At 39.5% G+C, this 22,652-nt stretch overlaps 1 protein-coding gene across 1 annotated transcript; it reads right to left on the reverse strand.

Annotated features, from left to right (window-relative positions):
* Positions 1-711: 711 nt before the first annotated feature.
* Positions 712-21,206, reverse strand: LOC127580672 (calcium and integrin-binding family member 3-like). The gene is made up of 7 exons (XM_052034369.1): positions 21,156-21,206; positions 17,827-17,994; positions 12,699-12,733; positions 9,960-10,071; positions 9,574-9,721; positions 4,319-4,514; positions 712-1,455 (listed from the first exon to the last, which is right to left on the reverse strand). The coding sequence occupies exons 1-7, from the start codon at positions 21,204-21,206 to the stop codon at positions 1,434-1,436; spliced, it is 732 nt and encodes a 243-aa protein (XP_051890329.1). The 3' UTR covers positions 712-1,433.
* Positions 21,207-22,652: the final 1,446 nt, after the last annotated feature.

A 22,652-nucleotide genomic window follows, 5' to 3' on the forward strand; every position in this document is an offset into this window, starting at 1 on the left:
CAGGACACAGGAAAAGGGCACAGCTTTAAGGTGAAAGGGGAGGAATTTGAGGGAGATTTGGGGGGTAAAGTTTTTTGCAGGGAGGATGATAAATGGAACAAGCTGCCAGAGAGGAGGTGGAGGCAGAGACAATTACAATATTTAATAGGTGTTTGGACAAGTACTTGGAGAGTGCTGCAGAGAAAAAATAAGGGTACAGCCCTATCTACCATGAAGAGATTTTTAACTACAGTTGAGCAAGTCAGGATCACCTGGGAATTACTTTTTTGCATTTTTTTTTGAACGGAAAAGAGAGAGTAATGTTGAGTGTCCAATACGTTGAAGTGCATTGGGCGCCAAGGAGATTGGGCACAGAGGCCTGCAATGAGCCTGATCAAACAGTACATTGACGTTGTTACATTAAAACCCTGTGACCCATCTATTTCAGCTTTTATCTTCTTGCTAGTCTCATGATACAGCAATAAAGGCGTTGTTGCCTACCCATAACAATAAGTCCCTATCAATTAATCCACTGCAGATGGGTTTAGTTGAAGAAACTAAACACCCTCCCCCAACAGCTTCAATTTATATTAAAACCTTAATGACTGAAACAATAAGGGCTGAATGCAATTTTCTGCATGGTTTTATTAATATTCAGAAAAATACAGCACTGAGACTGGAATCCATGAACACAGCAAAATTCACAAATAGAAATAAAATGAAGTTCTCCTATTGTATTTGACTAATGATTAGTTTTGAAACAACGTTATTGGAGATAGGGAGTATTTGTCCTTCCCGTCCTCTTGATGAGTAGTGCATGGGATGGGGGAATCAAACTTTGGTGAAAGCTACACCCGATATAATAATTCATCAAAAGAGGGTTATCTTTTTTAAAACAAAATCTCTTCAATGAGCATCTTTTCTTTCAGATCATGAATGTGGAAATTCTTGTTCAATCAGGACAGTACATACTGAATCATATTTGCAAGCTTCCAACATGCTGCACTGGTGATAATTACAGCAGGATTTCTCAGCACGAAAACCGGGTACAGATGCCTCTAACTAGTATTCCAACTGAATAGGTACAGCAAGATAAGGAAGAAATCTCCAAAACTGCTTGAAACATTCACTTTAAAGTGCTCTTGTCTTATCCTTCTGTTTGGCCTAATGAACTATTTCAAATAAGACTGCATTCTGATACGGTTTTTTTCTTTAATTCAATTCAAATGCAGCAGTCAGATAAGATGAAATTAAGCCTTGGAAAACTATAATTTGGATAACTAATTAAGAAAACGTCATTTAGTTTAAAATACTAAGGCATATGTAATAGAAATCTTGCCTCAGATTGTGGTCATGGAATCCTTTCCAGCAGAAAAATCATGCAGAGTAGCATTAGATGTAAAGGTTTTATTGTGTGGCAGCCAATACTGATGCCTCTCATGTGCTGAAGTTCTTCAGATCCTAATGTGAAAAGTGCTGTTGAAAAATAAAATTAATTTAGATGTTAATATTTAACTCTTTAGATAGTATAACATATTCACTTACTAATTTTGCTCATTCCATGAATCATACAAAATGTGCTAACTTCGTATACAGTGCTAATAGCCATCTACTGATGTAAGAGGCCAATCTTCCTATCTTTCTGGCAGTACCAGTGGTCCCAATGGGACTGTGGGTATATCCTGTGAATAATTCAGTCATATTGTGAGGTACAATCACAGATTTGATGCCTGATTGATGTTGAAATTGTTGACCCAATGCAGGGGTTCCATTTGGGAAGAAAATAATTTCTTTGAATAGGTTTCAGAGAATGGGAAGGAGAATTAAAATCACCCCCATTAGATAAAACAGCATCTCTCTGCTATCATCTATTTAGAGCCAACCTCTCTGATATCATGACAGAATGAAATCACAAAAAATAAAATAATATATTAAAATTTTACTGATATCTCTCCTTTAAAATGGGAAATTGTGCTACTTTCAGAACATTTCAGACCTGAAGAATTGGATGTTTGGATGTCTTACTTTGAAATCACACACCCAAAGTTCTTCCTCCACATTACCCCCTACTATCTGTCAAGCCACCCCGTACCTTCAATTTATCATAAAATTTTGAGTATATGGTATTGAATTAGGATTAAAACTTGTATAAGATTTGAAGTAAGCTGTTTGTACTAGTAGCATTAAAATTGCAAGCAAATTGAACAAAAATATGAACAGCTATTTATAGAATGTTAGGTGAATATTTTCTAAGTAATTGCTCTACCACAGGCACAACCCTCACCATCGAGGATACCTTCAAGAGGCAGTGCCTCAAGAAGGTGGCATCCGTCACCAAGGATCCTCAGCATCCGGGACATGCCCTCTTCTCACTACTACCATCAGAGGGGAGGTACAGAAGCCTGAAAATCCACACTCAACAATTCAGAAACAGCTTCTTCCCCTCTGCCATCAGACTTCTGAATGGTCCATGAACACAACCATGTTATTCTTTTTTTTGCACTATTTACTTTTGTAATTTATAGTAATTTTATGTCTTTGCAATGTACTGCTGCTGCAAAACAACAAACTTCGTGTCATACTACAAGTCAGTGATAATAAACTTGATTCTGATGTGAATCCTTTCCTTCCTCACGGAAACCAGCCTCCCCTCCTTGGACTGACTTTGTCTTTACCTCTTGCTGCCTTGGTGAAGCAGCCAGCATAATCAAAGACCCCACCCACCTGGGTCATTCTCACTTCTCTCCTCTCCCATTGGGTAGAAGATACAGGAGCCTGAGGGCACGTACCACCAGGCTTAATGACAGCTTCTATCCCACTGTGATAAGACTATTGAATAGTTCCCTTACACAATAAGATGGACTCTGACCTCACAATCTACCTTGTTGTGACCTTGCACCTTATTGTCTACCTGCACTGCACTTTCTCTGTAGCTGTGACACTTTACTCTGTACTGTTATTGTTTTTACCTGTACTACCTCAATGCACTCTGTACTAACTCAATGTAACTGCACTATGTAACGAATTGACCTGTACGATCGGTATGCAAGATAAGTTTTTCACTGTACCTCGGTACAAGTGACAATAATAAACCAATACCAATCCCAACGTATTACATGAAATGGCAAACACCTGATACAACACTTCAATTTAAGCCAAGGTTGAAAGGACAAGTGTGGATCACGGTTCAAGCTAACATTTGAGTGCAGTGCTGAAGAACTATAGTATTGTCAAAGTTGTTGTCTGTTAGATAAGATGCCAGACTGGGTTTGTTTACTCTCTCTGGGATTTTTCTCCTCATCTACATTCCAACCCCTCCATATCCAATGACATGGTACTCATGTGGTGCCTCAAATTTCACATGTACACTGATGGTTCTGCCCAACCTCTCCACACTGATGTCTCGTCTACAGTGAGACAACTCCTCCCCTTACATATTGGAAATACTAAAAACATTGTCAATGACTATTGCCACAGACTCCATACTTTTATCACTGATTCATTCATCTACCTGGTCACCAATTCAAACTAAACCAGTATGTTTGAAACTGTGCTGTTTTATTTGACCCCAGACATTATCCCATTTCTTCTCCATCACACAACAGCTTACCCACCAGCCCCCTTCACAAATTCTCTGCCTTCACCCTGCCTTAATCCATCTGCTGGCAAAGCCCTCTTCCACGGAATTACCAATTTCAGACTCAAATATTGCAGTAATTTCCTGTCATAGGAGTGAGCATATCCAAAATTGCATCTCAATTGCACCTGTCTTGCATTTTTAATAACTGTTGTTTATTAACAACATTTAAAAGGTACTTGGACAGGTACATGGAGAGGAAAGGTTTAGAGGGATATGGGCCAAACACGGGCAAATGGGACTAGCTCAGATGGGCATGCTTGGTCGGCATGGACCAGTTGGGCCGAAGGGCCTGTTTCCATGCTGTATGACTCTATGACCCAATACACTGGTGCTCACTGACCAATGATTGCTTCAAGTTCCCCATTTTATAACTCTTGTTTAGATTTGATTGTGATCTTAATTCTCCTCCCTGATCTCTGAAACCTAATCATCTGAAATTATTTTCTTCCCAAATGGAACCCCTTCATGGGGTCAACAATCTCAACATCAATCGGGCATCAAATCTGTGAATTACTCACAGAATGTACTTACAGTCCCATTGGGATCCCTGGTATTTCCAGAAAGGTTTAGATAGGAAGGTTGGCCTCTTATATCAGTAGATGGCTATTAGTACTGTTTACAATGTAATCTCATGCTCTATGAAATGGGCAAAATTAAAAAGAAATAACAAAAACTTGCATTGATCCACTTTGAAATTACCTCACAAAATCTGGGGCACGGGTAATCATATATTCAAAGTCAGCTAAAGAAAGTTTCCCATCACCATCCAGGTCTCCTTCCTCCATGATTTTGTTGCACACCAACTGACGTTCTTCATCTGACAGTTCCTTGTTTGTAAGCTTGTTGAGCATTACCTCCAGATCAGATTGGCAAATGAAGTTATCACTGTTGAAGTCTATGCAAAATTTGACACAGATACAATGGTTTGTTTCATTGGTGAATTCAGCAGTAAGATAATTTTTTTTTGCAAATTTTTGAAATATCTGATAGTGAATCACTTTCCTTTTTTGGGAGTCCATGGTACAGGTACTCCCAAATATCAGAGCACCCACTAGGTTGAAAGAAACAGAAGATTAATGAGGTGAATTAAACACCTCTCTAGACAAGGTAAATGGATTTTGTACTGGAGAATGAGGAAGAGATTGAAGAAGGCTAATAATTGTTCTAATTTGGGATTCTGAAATGAGCCAAGAATAATGAGTGAACTTCATAGAGTGAAATGAATAAAGACATCTGGGAACACATATCTGAAGCAAAACAAAAATGAAGTGACCATAGCTGTAACAAGAAAATAAACAACAATGGCTGAAGCAGCAAGAAATTCTGGAGATTAAAGGCAAGAGATATGACAGATGGAATCAAACACGAGGTCTGACGTGATAACACTTTGGTAGGAAGAATGAGAAAAGACAATATAAATTAAATGGTACAGTTTTAAATTGGGTGTAGGAGCAGGGAGATACGAGATTCTGTGTACATACATCTCTGAGGAGGATATGACAAAGGAGATGGCTCTTAAATAGGTGGGAGCCATGGCTTTATAAATGTAAGTGTGAAGTACAAGAGCAAGGAAGTTCTTTTAAATTACTGATAAGTTCACAAATGAATTCTGGGCAAAGCCTAAGAGCAGGTGCAGTGGAGGTTTACTGGAATATAACCAGGAATTTGGAACTTATGTTTTAAAGAGAAACTAAAGAAAACAGGGTTATATTCCTTAGAACAGAGATTCAGAGAAGACTCAGTAATCAAAGCACACAGGGTCAAGGTATCAAGCAAAAGAGTAAGAGGAAGATGAAGAAGAAGAATTTTAAATCAGCAATTTGTTCTGATCAGCAATGCATTCCTTTGGAGTCTGGTTATGTAAATGCAATAATAATTTTTGAAAGGGAGTTGTAGAAATACTTGAATAGGATTAATTTGCAAAGCTGTAGGAAAAGCCTTTTTTAACCCTCCACCCTCAGACTGCCTTCCCTACCTCAATAATTTAATTCCTGCTAGCTTGCTGCTGAAATCCCCATTCACAGATTTGCCATTTCCAAACAGAACACTCTGCCTCTCCTTCACTGGTCTTTTGCCCACCCAGCTCACACCACAAGCAGCTGTCCCCTCAGATGACCCTTCAGCTGCCCAGAGCCTTACACGCTCGAGTTTCCTCTCTGAATCTTTCTCCTTTTCCTACTTTAAGATCCTCTTTTAGATCCTTCCCTTTGATTCCTCTGTCTTTGCTTTGGCTTGGCATGCACCTGTGGAGCACCTTAGGATTTCTATATCTGTTAAAGCAGTATGTAAATACAAGTTGTTGTAAATTTGCTTTCTATACTGATTGATAGAGAAATACTGTGTCTATTACCACTTACAAAACTTAACTAGTCCTGATGCAAGGTCTCAACCTAAAATGTTGATAATTCCTTTCCTCTCACATTTGATGTTTGACCCACCCACTGAGTTCTTCCAACAGACTGTTTTTTGCTTATGCAACTACTAACCTTATTTGGGGACTGAAATTGGTTTCCTGGACCTGTTCATTGTTTGTTTGTGTCCTAGGTTTGTGTGGAGCCAATGTATTCTCAGTTCGGAAAGTGGGGAGGTGAGGAGAGGGGTTGTTGGGGGATTAATAGCAAGGTTCTGTAACTAAAGCACCAAATATTAACTTATATCTATTACTTTACTTTTAATATCTTACTTTTTATTTTTATGTTATTAAACATTAGTTAGAGTGCACTTGGAGAACTCTGTACAGTTCTGGTCACCACACTACGGGGAGAACATGGTAGCAACAGAGAGAGTGCAGAAAAGATTCACCAGGCTGTTGTCTGGAATGGAGGGCTGTGGTTATGAGGAGAGATTGGATAGGCTGGGTTTATTCTCACTTGAATGTAGAAGGTTAAGGTGTGACCTTAGAGGTTTATAAATTTATGAGGGGCATAGGTAGGCTAGATAGAATCCTTTTCCCAGGGCAGGGGAGTCTAGAATAAAATGGCACAGGTTTAAGGAGAAAGGAAAAAAATTTAAAGGATAAGATAGGTAAGATTTCTTTATTTTCCCATGTACATCAAAACACAGTGAAATGTAGATCTAATGGGTAAGTTTTGCCCACAGAGGGTGGTGGTTATCTGGAACAAGTTGCCAGAGGAGGTACTGGAGGAGATACAATTACAACATTTAAAATGTATTTGGACAGGTACTTAGACAGGAAATGCATAGAGGGGCATCGGCCTAATGCAGGCAAATGGCATTCGCATAGATAGTCATCATGGTTGGCACAGACGAGGTGAATTGAAAGGGCCACATCTCGATGATTCTACCATATAATAATACAGGAGGAGGCCATTGCTGTGAGCTCAATGTTGGGTCCCAGCAGACCAATCCCATTAGCCCCATTCCCCATCGATCAGTGCTTCTGCACCATAAAGGTTCCAGTGGTCATATATTTGCAGGATAATGGAATATGACTGGGAATTCTGTGACATGAAATGTAGAATCTGCTTTACACCTGACCAATTTCTGAAATTTGACATTATTTAGAATTTACCCCTCATTTTCTCTGTCATTTTATAACTCGGTGAAGAATCTGTGGTTTGGGACATCACCCAAGGTTTCTCAAAAACTGAAGACCAAAGTGTATGCCAATGGAAAATCAAGCATTACAAGAAATAACAAAGATCACTTTGTAACAAGTTCCTTGTAAACCTTGCCACTATTTCAAATGCCAAGCCAAGAATCTTGAAGTTCCAAGCAACTTTTGTTACAACCTTTTAACAAACTGTACACTTAGCCAATATCAAATAATAGAACTTCCTGTTCAGTGATATGTCACCATAGTATTCAGCAACTGAGACATTATCTGAGTCCAGTAGAATTTATTTTGATGGGTTGACAATAAGAAGCTTTATTAATTCAACATTTGATTTATGGTAAGTAGGATCCTCACATTTTCCTGTCTTTAGCTTTGTTGTTTTACTGGGTCTCACATTCACACTTCAGAGTAAAGCTCTACTTATGCGTTAATGGCTAATCATGTACAGCTTGCCTATCTATGTGGACATGTTGACAACTTAATAATTTATTTCAGATTCTTATCAAAATTAGAAGGCATAGATTTAAGGTGAGGGGCAAATTTTTCACATAGAGGGTGATGAGTATATGGAATGAGCTGCAGAGGAAGTGATAGAGGCGGGTACAATTACTATGTTTAAAAGACAGTTTGACAGGTACATGGATAGGAAAGGTTTAGAGGGATATGGGCCAAATGCAGGTAAATGGGACCAACTCAGGTAGGCAACTTGGTTGGCATGGACAAGCTGAGCCAAAGGGCTTGTTTCTGTGTAATTCCATAATAGTATGACTCCATAATATCAATTGGTACTGAGTGTATTTTGTCAGAATAACATGAAGAAGTAAATATGAATCCATATGGATCCTAGCGCAGGCTTCATGTCACAGAGAAAGATTCCAAATAATCATTTGGAGAATTTAATTTATTGATAGCTTTTGCTTCAAGTAAATTATTACTGAAAATATATCCTCTTAATGTGAATATTTTTATGGCACATTTATTCCATCTCAAGATGTCAGATGGAATTCCCTCACCATTTAAAAAAAAAATCAGTACTTTCCAATAATTTCAATAGAGTTGATTGCTTTCTCCTGGGTTGAAAAGAGTTAATGATCATTGTTCCACCATGCCTGCTTCTTTACCAGGCTGCAAACTATTATGCAAGGAAGTCAATTCAACCATTTATCAGTTTTGGAAAGTGAATTGCAGCTTTATTAGGGAAAAATAGATGGAGAAAATTGCAGGGAATGAGAACAAAAGATTGGTGATTCACAGCAGCTTTTATGTCATAATCAAAGGGATCAGCCTTTTATCTTTTCATCATGGAACATCTTGCTGCTCTGTTTTGTAGTCTAAAACTATGTGCTGTGTCTGAAGTGAATTAAAGGCTAGTTACATTTTAAGTTATTAAACAAACAGATTTTTATGCTATTAGAGAAAATTGTTGTTCAGTTTTATATAAAAATAACAATACTAGCAACAAAGAGTTTTATTCTTCTGGCTGCAACCTTGTCTGCTAATCATTTTTATAATATGGAATTCTCACCCTCACATGAAGAAATTCAGTTGCAGAACTTAACATCAAACAACTAATCTAGGAGGTGTTGCGACATGCTTTAGGGTATGGAATGTTGAATGTTGAATGTTGCAATCCAGCACGTGATTTTGTGCCATAACAGCTGCCAGGAGCAATTTTAAGATATCTGTCAGACGTACATCGAAACACACAGTGAAATGCATCTTTTGCATAGTGTTCTGGGGGCAGCCCGCAAGTGTCACCACACTTCCAGTACCAACATAGCATGCCCACAACTTCCTAACCCGTATGTCTTTGGAATGTAGGAGGAAACCGGAGCACCCGGAGGAAACCCGAGCACCCGGAGGAAACCCATGCAGACATGGAGAAAGTGTACAAACTCCTTACAGACAGCGGCTGGAATTGAACCCGGGTCGCTGGTGCTGTAATAGCATTATGCTAATTGCTACACTACTGTGCCTGGTGCTGTGTTATATGAACAGTTACATCGTCCATGTTGTTATGTCCTACAATAAATGCAAAGGTATGAGAAAGACACTAAGGCCAGTCATTTCCAAAACATGGCCCTCCACTTTATTCTCAAAGTATAGGAATTATAAAGTGGGTGGGTCATTAATTTTCAATGGTATTGTTACACAAAAGATCAGAAATAAAGGATGCTCTGGCAGCATAACTTTCTGCTTGATTTTACATAGGCTCACTTGCATTCCTTGGGCAACACCATTATTTTGATTTTGATAGGAGACACCTGACAATAGACTGGTCAATAAATTTAATTTTCAATTAATAGTTAAGACTAAAACTCTAAAAAGATTTCCACTCATTCTGAAGACGCAGTTCGCATACCATATGAAGACTTACCGTAAATTTTAAATGCATAATATGCCTTTAAATTGTTAGGTGCCACATCACTTAAGGCAGAGAACATATTTAGAAACTCATTAAATGTCATGACCCCCTGCTCATCTTCTGAAAACACTTGAAGGATTTTTTGGTGAAAGGGGTTTTCCTGGGAAAAATAAAAAAAAAATCATTTCAAATGTTCGGCATTTGTACAAATATCCACAGGATGTATCTGGAGTAGCATTTACCTGCCCTTATTCACACTGGGTGAGAAGAGTTAGATATCAGGATAACTGCGTTATTATGAGCCAATCTCAGGAAGCTCTTGTACTGGGTAGCAGAGCTTTCAACAAGTGAAAGAGCCATGACATTTTTGCCATCACTACTCAGTCCTTCACTCATACCTTCAGTTCTGGCATCTTGCTGATGAGTTGCAGAGGTAGTTTGATATCTTCACTATCATTGAAGTGGCAGGGGACATTCTGTGGTGCCAATGCATGAAATCTGTGATATAATCTGAAAGAGTACAGAGATACAACAAAGGTAGGGGGAAATGGGTTAATTTTCCTTGTATGTTATAAATAATGAAGGGGTAAGAGTTAAATGAATAGGGAGAACTTATTGGACAAGTTTTACCACAGAATTATCTTGATTAAAATGGAAAATAATTGTGATGTGAAAGGAAGTGGGGTGGAGTAAGAAACAGCATAAAACAGCAGGTGGCCTGAAGATTGGGAAAATTTCAGAATTCAGCAATGGAAGACCAGGAAATTGATAAGGAAAGGAAAGTAGAAAGCAAGAATAACTTAGCATGAAGGATTAAAATAGATATAAAGCACCTATGGAAGCGTGAAAAAGGATTTGCAAAGGTTAAAGCAGATGCCTTACAGAATGAGGTGGGAGGAAGAAAATAGCCAAGAAATAAAACAAGTACTTTCTGTTGGTCTTCACAGAATAAGGCATAGAAAACCTCCAAGAAATAGTGGAGTAGGTCTGGAGTGAATGAGAAGCTGAAAAATATTAGCATTAGCAGTAAAAAAAAAGTAGTGTTGGAGAAATTAATGAGATCTATGCATCTTCAGGACTTGCAACCGAAGGTTTTGAATGAGGTGGCCTTGAAGATAGTGAATGTTACCTTCCAAAATTCCATAATTTTAAGGACAGTCCCAGTAGGCTGGGAAGTAGTAAATATGTCCCCACTCTTAGAGGGAGGTCAGAGAGAGAAAATGGTTCTGTGGACCAATTAGCTTGACATCAATAGTGGGGAAATGTTTGTAATTTACTATTAAGGAACTTAAATAAAAGGACTGGACAGAGTCAGCATGGATTTAAGGGAAGTTATATTTGACAAATCTAATAGATTTCTTTTGAGATTCTAACTAGAAAAATTGATAAAAAGGGAAACTAGTGATTGTGGTGTATTTGGACTTTCAGAAGGTCTTTCCGGAGTTCCCACATGAAAGCATGTAGCATTGGGGACGATATATGGCAATGGAATGGAGATTAGTTAGCAGGTAGACAATGGAGAATGGGAACAGTGAAGTCATCTTTGGGTTGGGAGGCTGTCACGAGTGGGGTGCCACAGGGATTGGTACTAGAACTCCAGCTTTTCAAGATATATTAATGATTTGGATGAGGCAATCAAATGTAACGTATCCAAGTTTGTTAACAATACAAAACTGAACGGAAATACAAGTTATGAGAAGGATGCAAAATGGCTTCAGAGGAAATAAACAGGCTAAGTAAATGGAAGAAGGCATGAATTAAAATATGTGAAAAAATTGCAAGGTCATTCGCTTTGGAAGAAAAAAGTAGCAAGATGAACTACTTTTTAAATAGCCTCAAACTTAAAAGTGTTGCTATTGAGACAAACCTGAATATCCTTATACGGGAATCACTGGAAGTTAATATTGTTGGTGCTACAAACAATAGGGAAGGCAAACTGTATATTGATCTTTATTGTAAGAGGATCTGAATACTAGAGTAGAGCTGTCGTCCTCCAGTTATATAGAGCCTTGATGAGACCACATCTGGAATATTGTGTGTAGGTCTGGTCTCCCCTCCTAATGGATCTACCTACTTATATTTGCAATAAAGGAAGTAAAATGAATGCAAATTTAGCAAATTGACTCCTGGGATGAAGAGGGTTTACTATAAGGAGAGATTAAGCAGATTGGGTCTACATTCTCTTGAGTTTAGAAGAATAAGAGCTGATCTCAATGAAATGGGCAAAATTGTGGATTGACATTGGAGATGCAAAGTTGAAGTTTCTCCTGGTTATGTGTCCAAAAGCAGGGGTCACAGTCCCAAAATAAAAGTTTGACTACTCAGGACAGAGATGAGAAGAAAATTCTTCATCCTTTTCCTTTGATCTTCAACCATCTTTAACTTGTCTTCCATGGGTGGATCGCTGCTGTTCTTCACCAAAACTTTTCCAACAGTGCTGCCCAAACCGCCTCTCCCACAAAAAAAAGAGAAGGGCATCAAACTCTTGGAATGTCAGCACCTTTGGGTGTGTCCCCTACAATTCATACTCTATTCTGACTTGAAAATATATCACCATTCTTTCATCATCGCTGGGCCTAAATAATAAAATTTACCACCTAATGACACTAGAGAAATGCTTTCACCAGACTGCAAGTTTGAGCCACCAGTTCACGACCTTCTCAAGGGTAGTTAGGAATGGGAAGTAAATGCTGACCTTACCAGTGATTCCCACATCCCATAAATACATTTTTAAAAAGCCAAGCCATATTTATTGAATTTGTAAATGCATGGAATTAATAATATTGTGCTGATATACAGTTCCTATGTTACTCTGTTTAATGGATGCTGCTCTTTGATGTGGCAACAGTAGTCAGCACAATACATGCACAAGAATGCACTTCTGAATATTTACTGTACTAACATTTACACTGAAAAGCAAAGAACAAGCATTCTAAACAATCTATTGAAATGGTGCCTCATGTTCACTTTAATCTTGACAGCTTTGCATAAGCCTAAAAGACTTCATCTTTAGACAAAAATTGATGCCTTCAGACAGCCTGACCATCTGCTCTGGTTGTGACTTCACTGCATGATAGGCCATTTGCTGAACAGGGGCACCATTTGGCCCTCACATTGCTTATTGATGACTGACTTACCTCAGAATTTCTTTCCTTGTGAAGACAGTACAATCCTTGAAATAGAAAACAATATTTTTTAGTTGCCATTTTTTAAAGTTTGTCCAACATAAACATGCAAAGACTTGTAAATTACATTTACTCCATATCTCAGGATAATTCATTAGGCTATCTAACACTACTGTGAAAACTGAATGACGGGAGTTGCCTCATTTTAATTAGTAAGCTAGTGAATAGAGGCATAGCAGGTCACCTCAATTCTTGTGAATTCCTGTACTACATAGGAGTTCCAGGGTATTTCACCATGTCCTAGACACAAACAAAGGAAGTTCTGTCAGCTGGATGAACCCATGTTATCAGAGCTTGAGTGTCACTGTGATGCATCTGTGAGGCTGCGAGTTACATGGGCAACAGCATTCAGGAGTTACTACCTGGCAACAACAAAGAGGGAATGAGTGACTGCCAGAAAAGATGGTCCAGGTAGATAGTGCACGAATCCCCCAAATGCGTCTTACTCTTGTCGTATTCACCTCCGAGTACTGTTGAGGTTACAGTCCTTGTTGGGTACTGCCAGATCCAATGGGGTGGGTCCATTGCTTGGGTCAGTTGTACAAAGGGAAAGGAGGAAATTACAAAGGCTGGAGTGCAACAGTTAGGAGAGTAGACTGGTATTTCTGCAGCATGATCATAAGATGGTATTTTAATTCCCCAGTACCAGTGTCAAGGACATTGCCCAGCAGCTGAAGAACATTCTGTGCCAGGGAGGGGGGTGTGGGTCATACCACTACTAATAACACAGGAACAAAGAGGGATCTGATCCTGGAAGCAGATTTTAGGAAATTAGGAAAAAGTAAAAGGAAGGACCTCAAAAGGGAGGAATCTCTTCAGTTCAGACTGCACCTAGTTCCATGTGCCAATTACCACAGAAGAAGGAGCTTGTGGCGATAGAAGGTGTGGCGGCAGAAAAGGCTTTAGGTCCTTGGGAGGGTAGACTTGTACAAAATAGACAAGTTACACTTCATTGGGTCAGGGACATATTATTACAGAGTAGTTTACTACTACTGAAGATTAATGCAGGGTCTCAACCTGAAATGTCAGCTTAGACCTTTTGCCTCCACAGATGCTGGTTGAGCTGCTGAGTTCTTCCAACAATTGTCTTTTTTTGTTTAATACTACTGTCGGTGAGGTTACTAGCAGGTGACTGGGAACCTGAATGTGGAATCAGAAGGGAGAGAAAGTTGGAAATAGAAACAGGGAATTAGTTAGCAAGTTTGGAAGGAAGATGAAATAAGCGTTAGAAAAAAAAAGTTAGTTGGTAACAACTAATGGTACAGCCTACAATCACAGTGTTTCGTAAATAAAGTGGATGAAATTAGGACACAGATAGATGTGCTGTGCACAAGTCTGATATCACAGTTATTACTGAAATATGTCTTAAGGAAAGGAGAAATTCTAACTTGACGTTCTTGGTTAAAAGGGGAAAGAGGAGAACATGGCTAAAGTTGGCGTGGGGGGTGGAGAGGTGATATATTGGTTACTGAAGCAGCTACAGCTGTGAAACATGAAGAGTCACCTGAGTTGGTGTTACCTGTTCTCAGCCTTAATTAATCTGTGGAGTGTGCCACAAAGTGAGGTATTATCGGGAGCTAACATTACAGAATAGAGATTACTGCCATTTGTAAACCATATATAGAGTCTGTATGGGTAGAATTAAGGAACAAGAAAGGAGCAGTTACTCTACTAGGAGTATTCTATAGGCCCCCCGGTAGCAGTAGAGATATAGAGGAGCAGATTGGCAGGCAGTGTTTGGAGAGAAGCAAAAATAACAGGGTTGTTATAATGGGAGACTTCAACTTCCCAAATATAGACTGGAACCTGCTTAGTGCCAAAGGTTTAGATGGGACAGAATTTGTTAAATGTGTCCAGGAGGGATTCCAGACGCAGTATGTTGACAGGCCAACTAGAGGGAATGCCATGCTAGATCTAGTTTTAGGAAATGAACCGGGACAGGTGAAGGATCTATTGGTGGGTGAGCATTTGGGGGACAGTGACCATTGCTCCATAACCTTTAAAATTGTCATGGACAGGGACAGGTGCAGAGAGGACAAGAAGATATTTAATTGGGGAAGGGCGAAATATGAGGCTATAAGGAGAGAACTTGGGAGCGTAAAGTGGGATGTCCTTTTTGAAGGGAGATGTACCATGGAGATGTTGTCGATGTTCAGGGATCTTATGCAGGATGTTAGGGATAAGTATGTCCCGGTGAGGCAGAGAAGGAATGGCAGGGTGAAGGAACCGTGGGTGATGAGAGAGGTGGAACGACTTGTTAGGGAGAAGAAGGTAGCATACATAAGGTATAAGCAGCAAAGTTCAGACAGGGCCCATGAGGAATATAGAGTAGCGAGAAAGGAACTTAAGAAAGGGCTGAGGAGAGCTAGAAAGGGACATGAAAAGGCGTTGGCTAGTAAGGTTAAGGAAAATCCCAAGGCCCTTTTCACCTACGTGAAGGGTAGGAGGATGGCTAGGGTAAAGGTAGGTCCGATTAAGGACAAAGGTGGGAGAATGTGCCTGGAGGCGGTGGAAGTGGGAGTTCTCAATGAATACTTCTCTTCGGTATTCACCAGGGAGAGGGGTCTTGAGGACGTGGAAGGGAGTGCTGGTAAGGGTAATGTTCTCGAGGTTGTAGATATCAAGAGAGAGGATGTGTTGAAGTTGTTAAATAATATCAAGACGGATAAATCTCCGGGCCCTGACGGGATTTTCCCCAGGCTGCTTCGAGAGGCTAGGGAGGAGATTGCTGAACCGCTGGTAAGGATCTTTGAGTCCTCGTTGTCCACAGGGATGGTGCCGGAGGATTGGAGGGTAGCGAATGTTGTCCCCTTGTTCCAAAAAGGTGATAGGGATAGTCCAGGGAATTACAGACTAGTGAGCCTTACGTCTGTGGTGGGTAAGCTGTTAGAAAGGATTCTAAGGGATAGGATCTATGAACGCCTGGAGAATAATGGACTGATTAGGGACAGCCAGCATGGATTTGTGAAGGGAAGATCTTGCCTCACAAGCCTGATAGAGTTCTTTGAGGAGGTGACGAGGAAGATTGATGAGGGTAGTGCGTTGGATGTGGTCTATATGGATTTTAGTAAGGCGTTTGATAAGGTACCTCATGGTAGGTTTCTTCAGAAGGTCAGAGGCCAAGGGATCCAGGGAAGCTTGGCTGTGTGGATTAGGAATTGGCTTCCCTGTAGAAAGCAGAGGGTTGTGGTGGAAGGAGTGCCCTCGGATTGGAGGGTAGTGACTAGTGGTCTCCCGCAGGGATCGGTTCAGGGACCTCTACTTTTTGTGATATTCATAGATGACTTAGATGAGGGGGTGGAAGACTGGGTTAGTAAGTTTGTGGACGACACTAAGATAGGCGGTGTTGTGGATAGTGTGGAGGGCTGTCAGAACTTACAGAGGGATATTGATAGGATGCAGAGCTGGGCTGACAAGTGGCAGATGGAGTTCAATCCGGAGAAGTGTGAGGTGGTACACTTTGGAAGGACAAACTCCAGGGCAGAGTACTGGGTAAATGGCAAGGTACTTGGCAGTGTGGAGGAGCAGAGGGATCTGGGGGTTCATATTCACAGTTCACTGAAAGTTGCCTCACAGGTGGATAGAGCAGTTAAGAAGGCCTATGCGATGTTAGCTTTCATAAATCGTGGGATTGAGTTTAAGAGTCGCGAAGTGATGATGCAGCTTTACAAAACTCTAGTTAGACCACACTTAGAGTACTGTGTTCAGTTTTGGTCGCTGCATTATAGGAAGGATGTGGAGGCGTTGGAGAAGGTGCAGAGGAGATTTACCAGGATGCTGCCTGGAGTAGACCGTATGGAATATGAGGAGAGGCTTAAGGTGCTAGGGCTTTATTCACTGGAAAGGAGGAGGATGAGGTGAGACATGATAGAGGTATATAAAATATTGAGAGGAATAGATAGAGTAGACAGCCAGCGCCTCCTTCCCAGGGCACCAATGCTCAAGACGAGAGGGCATGGCTTTAAGATTATGGGTGGGAGGTTCAGGGGAGATGTCAGGGGGAGGTTTTTCACCCAGAGAGTGGTTGGTGCATGGAATGCACTACCTGGGGTGGTGGTGGAGGCAGATACATTGAACAGGTTCAAGAGTTTGTTGGATAGGAATATGGAGGAATGTGAGATAGAGGGATATGCGGGAGGAAAGGGTTAGATAGTGTGAGGGTGGTTTGATGGACGGCACAACATGGTGGGCCGAAGGGCCTGTTTTGTGCTGTATGGTTCTATGGTTCTATATGCATTTAAGAATTGTTCATTTTACCTTGCTAACCAAATACAGATAAAAGACATTTCTGAATGCATAAATTCCACATATTTTCCAATTTGCTAACTCAATCACTAAGGATGAGCTGCATTAGAAGATCTTAATATTATAAAAACAAATGTATAAATCTCAGAAGGAGATCATCTTTCAACTATGATTCTTGATCAGCAATATTGCTTAAAATTACATTTTAAATGTATTCAATTTAGCTTTGTAAGTCATTTGGATCTTAAGCTTTAAATGCATTTTGCATGTAATGTAGTGATATTATTTATCAATTGAGTTTTGCCATAAATCTATTCCATTGCTGCCACCTACTGTTCAATAAATGCTCACAGTGAAGTCTTAGCCATTACTAATTAGGTTCCGCACAGAATTCTATATTGGCTTTGGCAGAATTTAATTGATTATTTCTCAGAAGTCGCTAGCAGGATAATAGGGAATTATAAGCGCTAGCCATTAGAAGTGTCTAAACAAGACCCCAATTTGTATCAATGAAGAAATATGCTGAGAGTTACAAATCACCACAACTTATTGGACAATTTGTAAAGCCCTACCATTAACCTTGCAAAAAAAAAAGTTTGGCACTAACCTCTGCATAAGAAATTGGAGGCTTTGCACCATAAATATAAATTAAACCTCTGCAGCAAGTTAAGGCTGGTATTTGACAATATAAGCAGTATTTTCAGAGTGAGATTTGCATGCAGGCAATGTCACCAACCTCTCTTGAAACCTTGACTACCTGCAGGATTGAAACTTCAATGGCCTGGGATGAAGGGGTTATGGGTTTAAAATTTATAGGTGATCATTTTTATTTCACTTCTGCATCTATTTTTTCATCCTCAGAATCCAATCTTCCCGTCCCTCTCATTAGGCTCCAATATTTAGGGCAAATTAGCAAGAGTGCAAAGTAGATGGATGCATAAAAATTGGACAAGCAACAATGACAGGACTCGTTTATAATCTCCTCCCATCTTTCACCCAGCAACTGGATACATTAACACATGATCAGAAGATCATTGGCAAAAGACTGTAGCCATGAAGGTACAATCCCTTTTAACAAAAGTAGAGCACACACAGCCCACAAAATGCACCACAGGGAGCACAATTGTAACCATGGAAATGGCAAGTTGGGATCATGTACTCCATTTTTCCATTTTTATCTCTTCAGCAAAATTACCCAACCTTTTGTGGGTCTTATTATCGAGACCATAAGTTCTCTAGTTACATCAGATTTGACTCTAATTCATGCAATTTCCTTCTCCAACATTCTCCTGTTTCTTGTTCTATTCTTAAATAAATTTCAGTGCGTAAGTAAAGGCTTCTTCTGCTTAATTTGTATCTTAAGACAAATCTGAAATTAGTATTCCAAAAGTAGTAGGTGTTGTGGGAGGGAAGTTCATGGAAAAATATTCATGTATAGACTTTCAATAGATTTTTGTCCTCAGAATTATTCTTTTATTTATTACCCAGAAAGCTGTGGAGGTAGAGCCATTGGATATAGCTCAGAATAGCAACACCGTGACCACTTTGACTACTTTGCACTACAATGGACTTTATTTTATGTTTTTTTGTGAATGTCGTGTCTGTAATGCTATGTACCTGTGATGCTGCTGCAAATAAGTTTTTCATTGCACCTGTGCATATGTGTACTTGTGCACGTGACAATAAATTTGATCTGACTTCGACTTTGGCAGAGAATGAAGGACATTTGAACTACAAGAGAATCAAGAGGTCCAGGGAGAGAGCTGGAAAACGGTGTTGAGGCCAATGGTCTCATGGAATGGCAGAGGAACCTCTACAGCTCCAATAACCTACTCCTGCTCCTTTTCTTACTTTCTTATGTTAAGTGGTCAAAAGTGCTGCAGGCTTGAACACTTTGACATTGGCTCTCCTTGAGGTGGCCGTAGGTTTGAACATAAGGCTATTTCTCACTTCTGCACTGTGATTCGAGTGCAGTGATAATCTTCCCACAGCCCATTCAGTAATTTCTCCTGATAAGGTCTACAAGAAATTTGATTTTAAAAAAAACATCCTTTTCATGGGCAAAAATTACTGAAAATGCAGCCGTCGCATCAGGTTTGCACAGCTTGCGTTTCAACTCTACATTGAGAGCCCATAATTGAATTCATTCTTCCCTCTACCGGTGAAATGTTCCCCATGCCACTGGCTGCAACACAAGCCCAAAGCGTGATCGATCCACCCCCGTGCTTAACAGTTGGAGAGGTGTTCTTTTCATGAAATTCTGCACCCTTTTTTCTCCAAACATACCTTTGCTCATTGCAGTCAAAAAGTTCTATTTTAACTTAATCAGTCTCCAGGACTTGTTTCCAAAATGCATCAGGTTTGCTTAGATGTTCCTTTGCAAACTTCTGACACTGAATTTTGTGGTGAGGACGCAGGAAAGTTTGGAGAAAAAAGGGTGCAGAATTTCATGAAAAGAACACCTCTCCAACTTTTAAGCACGGGGGTGGATCGATCACGCTTTGGGCTTGTGTTGCAGCCAGTGGCACAGGGAACATTTCACTGGTAGAGGGAAGAATGAATTCAATTAAATACCAGAAAATTCTGGAAGCAAACATCACACAGTCTGTGGAAAAAAAAGCTAAAGGCGAAAAGAGGATGGCTTCTACAACAGGATAATGATCCTAAACACACCTCAAAGTCCACCATGGACTACCTCAAGAAGCACAAGCTGAAGGCTTTGCCATGGCCCTCACAGTCCCCCGACCTAAACATTATCAAAAATCTGTGGATAGACCTCAAAAGAGCAGTGCATGCAAGATGGCCCAAGAATCTCATAGAACTAGAAGCCTTTTGCAAGAAAGAATGGGCGAAAATCCCCCAAACAAGAATTGAAAGACTCTTAGCTGGCTGCAGAAAGTGTTTACAAGCTGTGATACTTGCCAAAGGGGGCGTTACTAAGTACTGATCATGCAGGGTGCCCAAACTTTTGCTTCGGGCCCTTTTTCTTTTTTGTTATTTTGAAACTGTAAAAGATGGAAATAAAAAAAGTAATCTTGCTTAAAACATTAAAGAAATGTGTCATCTTTAACTTTATGCCTTTTGGAAATCAGGTCATCTTTTACTCGCTTAGCTATTCACAGTAACAGAAATTTTGACCAGGGGTGCCCAAACTTTTGCATGCCACCGTACATCCCAACAGAAATCATGCATCATTACAAGGTAGTACATGCACTTGTACCTGTGCCTTAGTTTGTCTATATATTTGAAAACGTACATTAAGAAAATTATAAAAAATAAATAAATGTTCATTATTTGTGTTGTGTTAATAACATACTTTCTTATATTTTAATTACAATATACCTTAACAAGAGACAGTTTCAGATGATTGCAAGGTTACACTCTGTTGGTAGTGACCTGTGAATTTTATCCATGACTCACAGTAGCTTCTTGTTTTGATTGGAAACAATTATCACACTGTCAACATAATGTGATTATGGCATTGCTGTAAGTTCAGTGATATATAGTTTGTATGCACTTACTGAGGAATGTTACTTGTATTATAACAGCTGTGGTAAAGGTAAGAAGTTCTCTTCACAACAGCCAGCAGATCTAAAAACCGTATCGCCTCAAAAATTAAAATAGTATTTGCATTCATTCCTTCAACAGCATTATGAAGGAGTTTGTGACCCAGCTGACATTCCCTCCTCTAAACAGAGCTACAGTGATTTAAATTCTGATAATGTGTCCTGGCTAAAATATTTCACAATATTTTCTTCCATCATTTTCTGGTTAGCCTTCTGCATGCTCATAAATATCAGAACCCCACCATTCACTTCATCCACATAATGACTTAACTTGCTGAAATTCACAAGCTTCTCTTAAATTAGAGAGATAACAAAAGTTACCTATTATATTTCAAATCAAAAATCATTACTTCTGTAAATAATCCATACCCTATTACATAATACTATTCTTTAGTGACATTAAAATAATTTTCTCTTTGTACATTTTCCAAGAATTTTTTTTTGTTTTTAAACAAGCCTTACCTATCATTTGACATCCAAATTGGAATTATTTTAACAAAGATTCCTCTTTTATTATAACATTATAAATCTGTACATTTAAATGCACCGTTAAGGGTGTGATAACCTTGTATATTTTTACGTTATTCTGTAGACTTACCTGATATTCATCTAGCTGTTCTTCAGTAAATATACTTTGCTTATTTCCCATTCTGAATGTGCGTCTCCAGTAAATTTCCACTCTTCTCAAATAATATTGAAGCTCGTGTTATATTATTATTTTACATTCAAATTATTTTTTTTGAAAAACCACACCGAAAGACTCAGTCAGACTTGCCAGAATGATCCAGCCTTTGACTAAAGCAATTTCAGTCTAATATTCTATTCAATGAGGAAGAGGGACAGTCTGATGTGAGTGGCTCTAGCAAACATTATACAAATGTTTTCTAAATCAATTAGCTCATTCACAGAGTGCCAGCTGCAGATTGCCTTTCACTTTAAATATTATTTTGTTTTATTGTTTGGTTGGCATTTGCCAGTATTAAACAATATTATGCCATTTTCTGTGTGGACAGTCCTGTTCTACTGTGAATGATAAACTGTGGACCACTGCAGAGCTCTTAAGTGCTAATAAAGAATTAACAGTTTGCAATGATACTTACTGAACCTGAATGTAGTATTTCATTGTGAGGCTATCAAATGAACTGAATAAAAATAAACACAAAAATAATAACATAGATTAGAGAGAATTTTGAAACTTCTGTTACACAATCATTTGCCTTGATTAAGGAAGCCATGGCTTAAGAGTTGTTGAAAAGATGATGGAGATCAGCAAGCAGAATTCCTGAAGAGGCTTGAGATGTTTTACATCATTTTTCAGGAAAGGAGAGCTTGGAATAGCAGGCAAACAAGGAAAATAGAGAGGAGAAAGAGAGAATATGGAAATCATCCAGCATTGACACAGTGGCAGAGTTAGCAGAGCTGCTGCCTCACTGTGCCAGAGACCTGGGTTCAATCCTGACCTCGGGTGCTGTCTGCGTGGAGTTTGCATGTTCTTCCTGTATGACTGTGAGGATTTCCTCAAGGGTGCGCCGCTTTCTTTCCACATCCCAAAGATGTGCAGGTTGGTACGTTAATCGGCCACTGTAAATTGTCCCGAGGTGAGGAGTAGAATCTGGGGGAGGTTGATGAGAACATGGGGAGAATAAAATGGGATTAGTGTAGGATCAGTGTAAATGAGTAGTTGATGGTCAGTGCAGACTCAATGGGCTGAAGGGCCTGTTTCTGTGCTATATTTCCCCTGACTCTATTTATCCAGGATCCTGCAACAACCTTGTAGGACTTGGCATCTGAGAGTTACCACTCCAAAAATATATAAATTACAGAGCTTGTTCAGTACAGATATCTGTGCCAATAAATTCTATGTTCCTCCACATTATACCTTCCTGAAATTCTTTCACTGTCACTTAGGGGATTATTATAATGTCTGAAACTGATGGTTTGGGTTGGTGGAGGTTAGATCTGCAACCCACCTGGAATCCCCCACTCCTGACCTTACTAGAGGTGAGGTGTGCAAAGGGCAGAAAACCTGTTCAACAACAGGACTTTTGGTTGTTGAAACACTGCAAGGAGGTTGTCTGCCTTTAATAGGAATTGG

This window comes from Pristis pectinata, chromosome 2 (assembly GCF_009764475.1).
Source record: "Pristis pectinata isolate sPriPec2 chromosome 2, sPriPec2.1.pri, whole genome shotgun sequence".
NCBI classification, from domain to species: Eukaryota; Metazoa; Chordata; class Chondrichthyes; order Rhinopristiformes; family Pristidae; genus Pristis; species Pristis pectinata.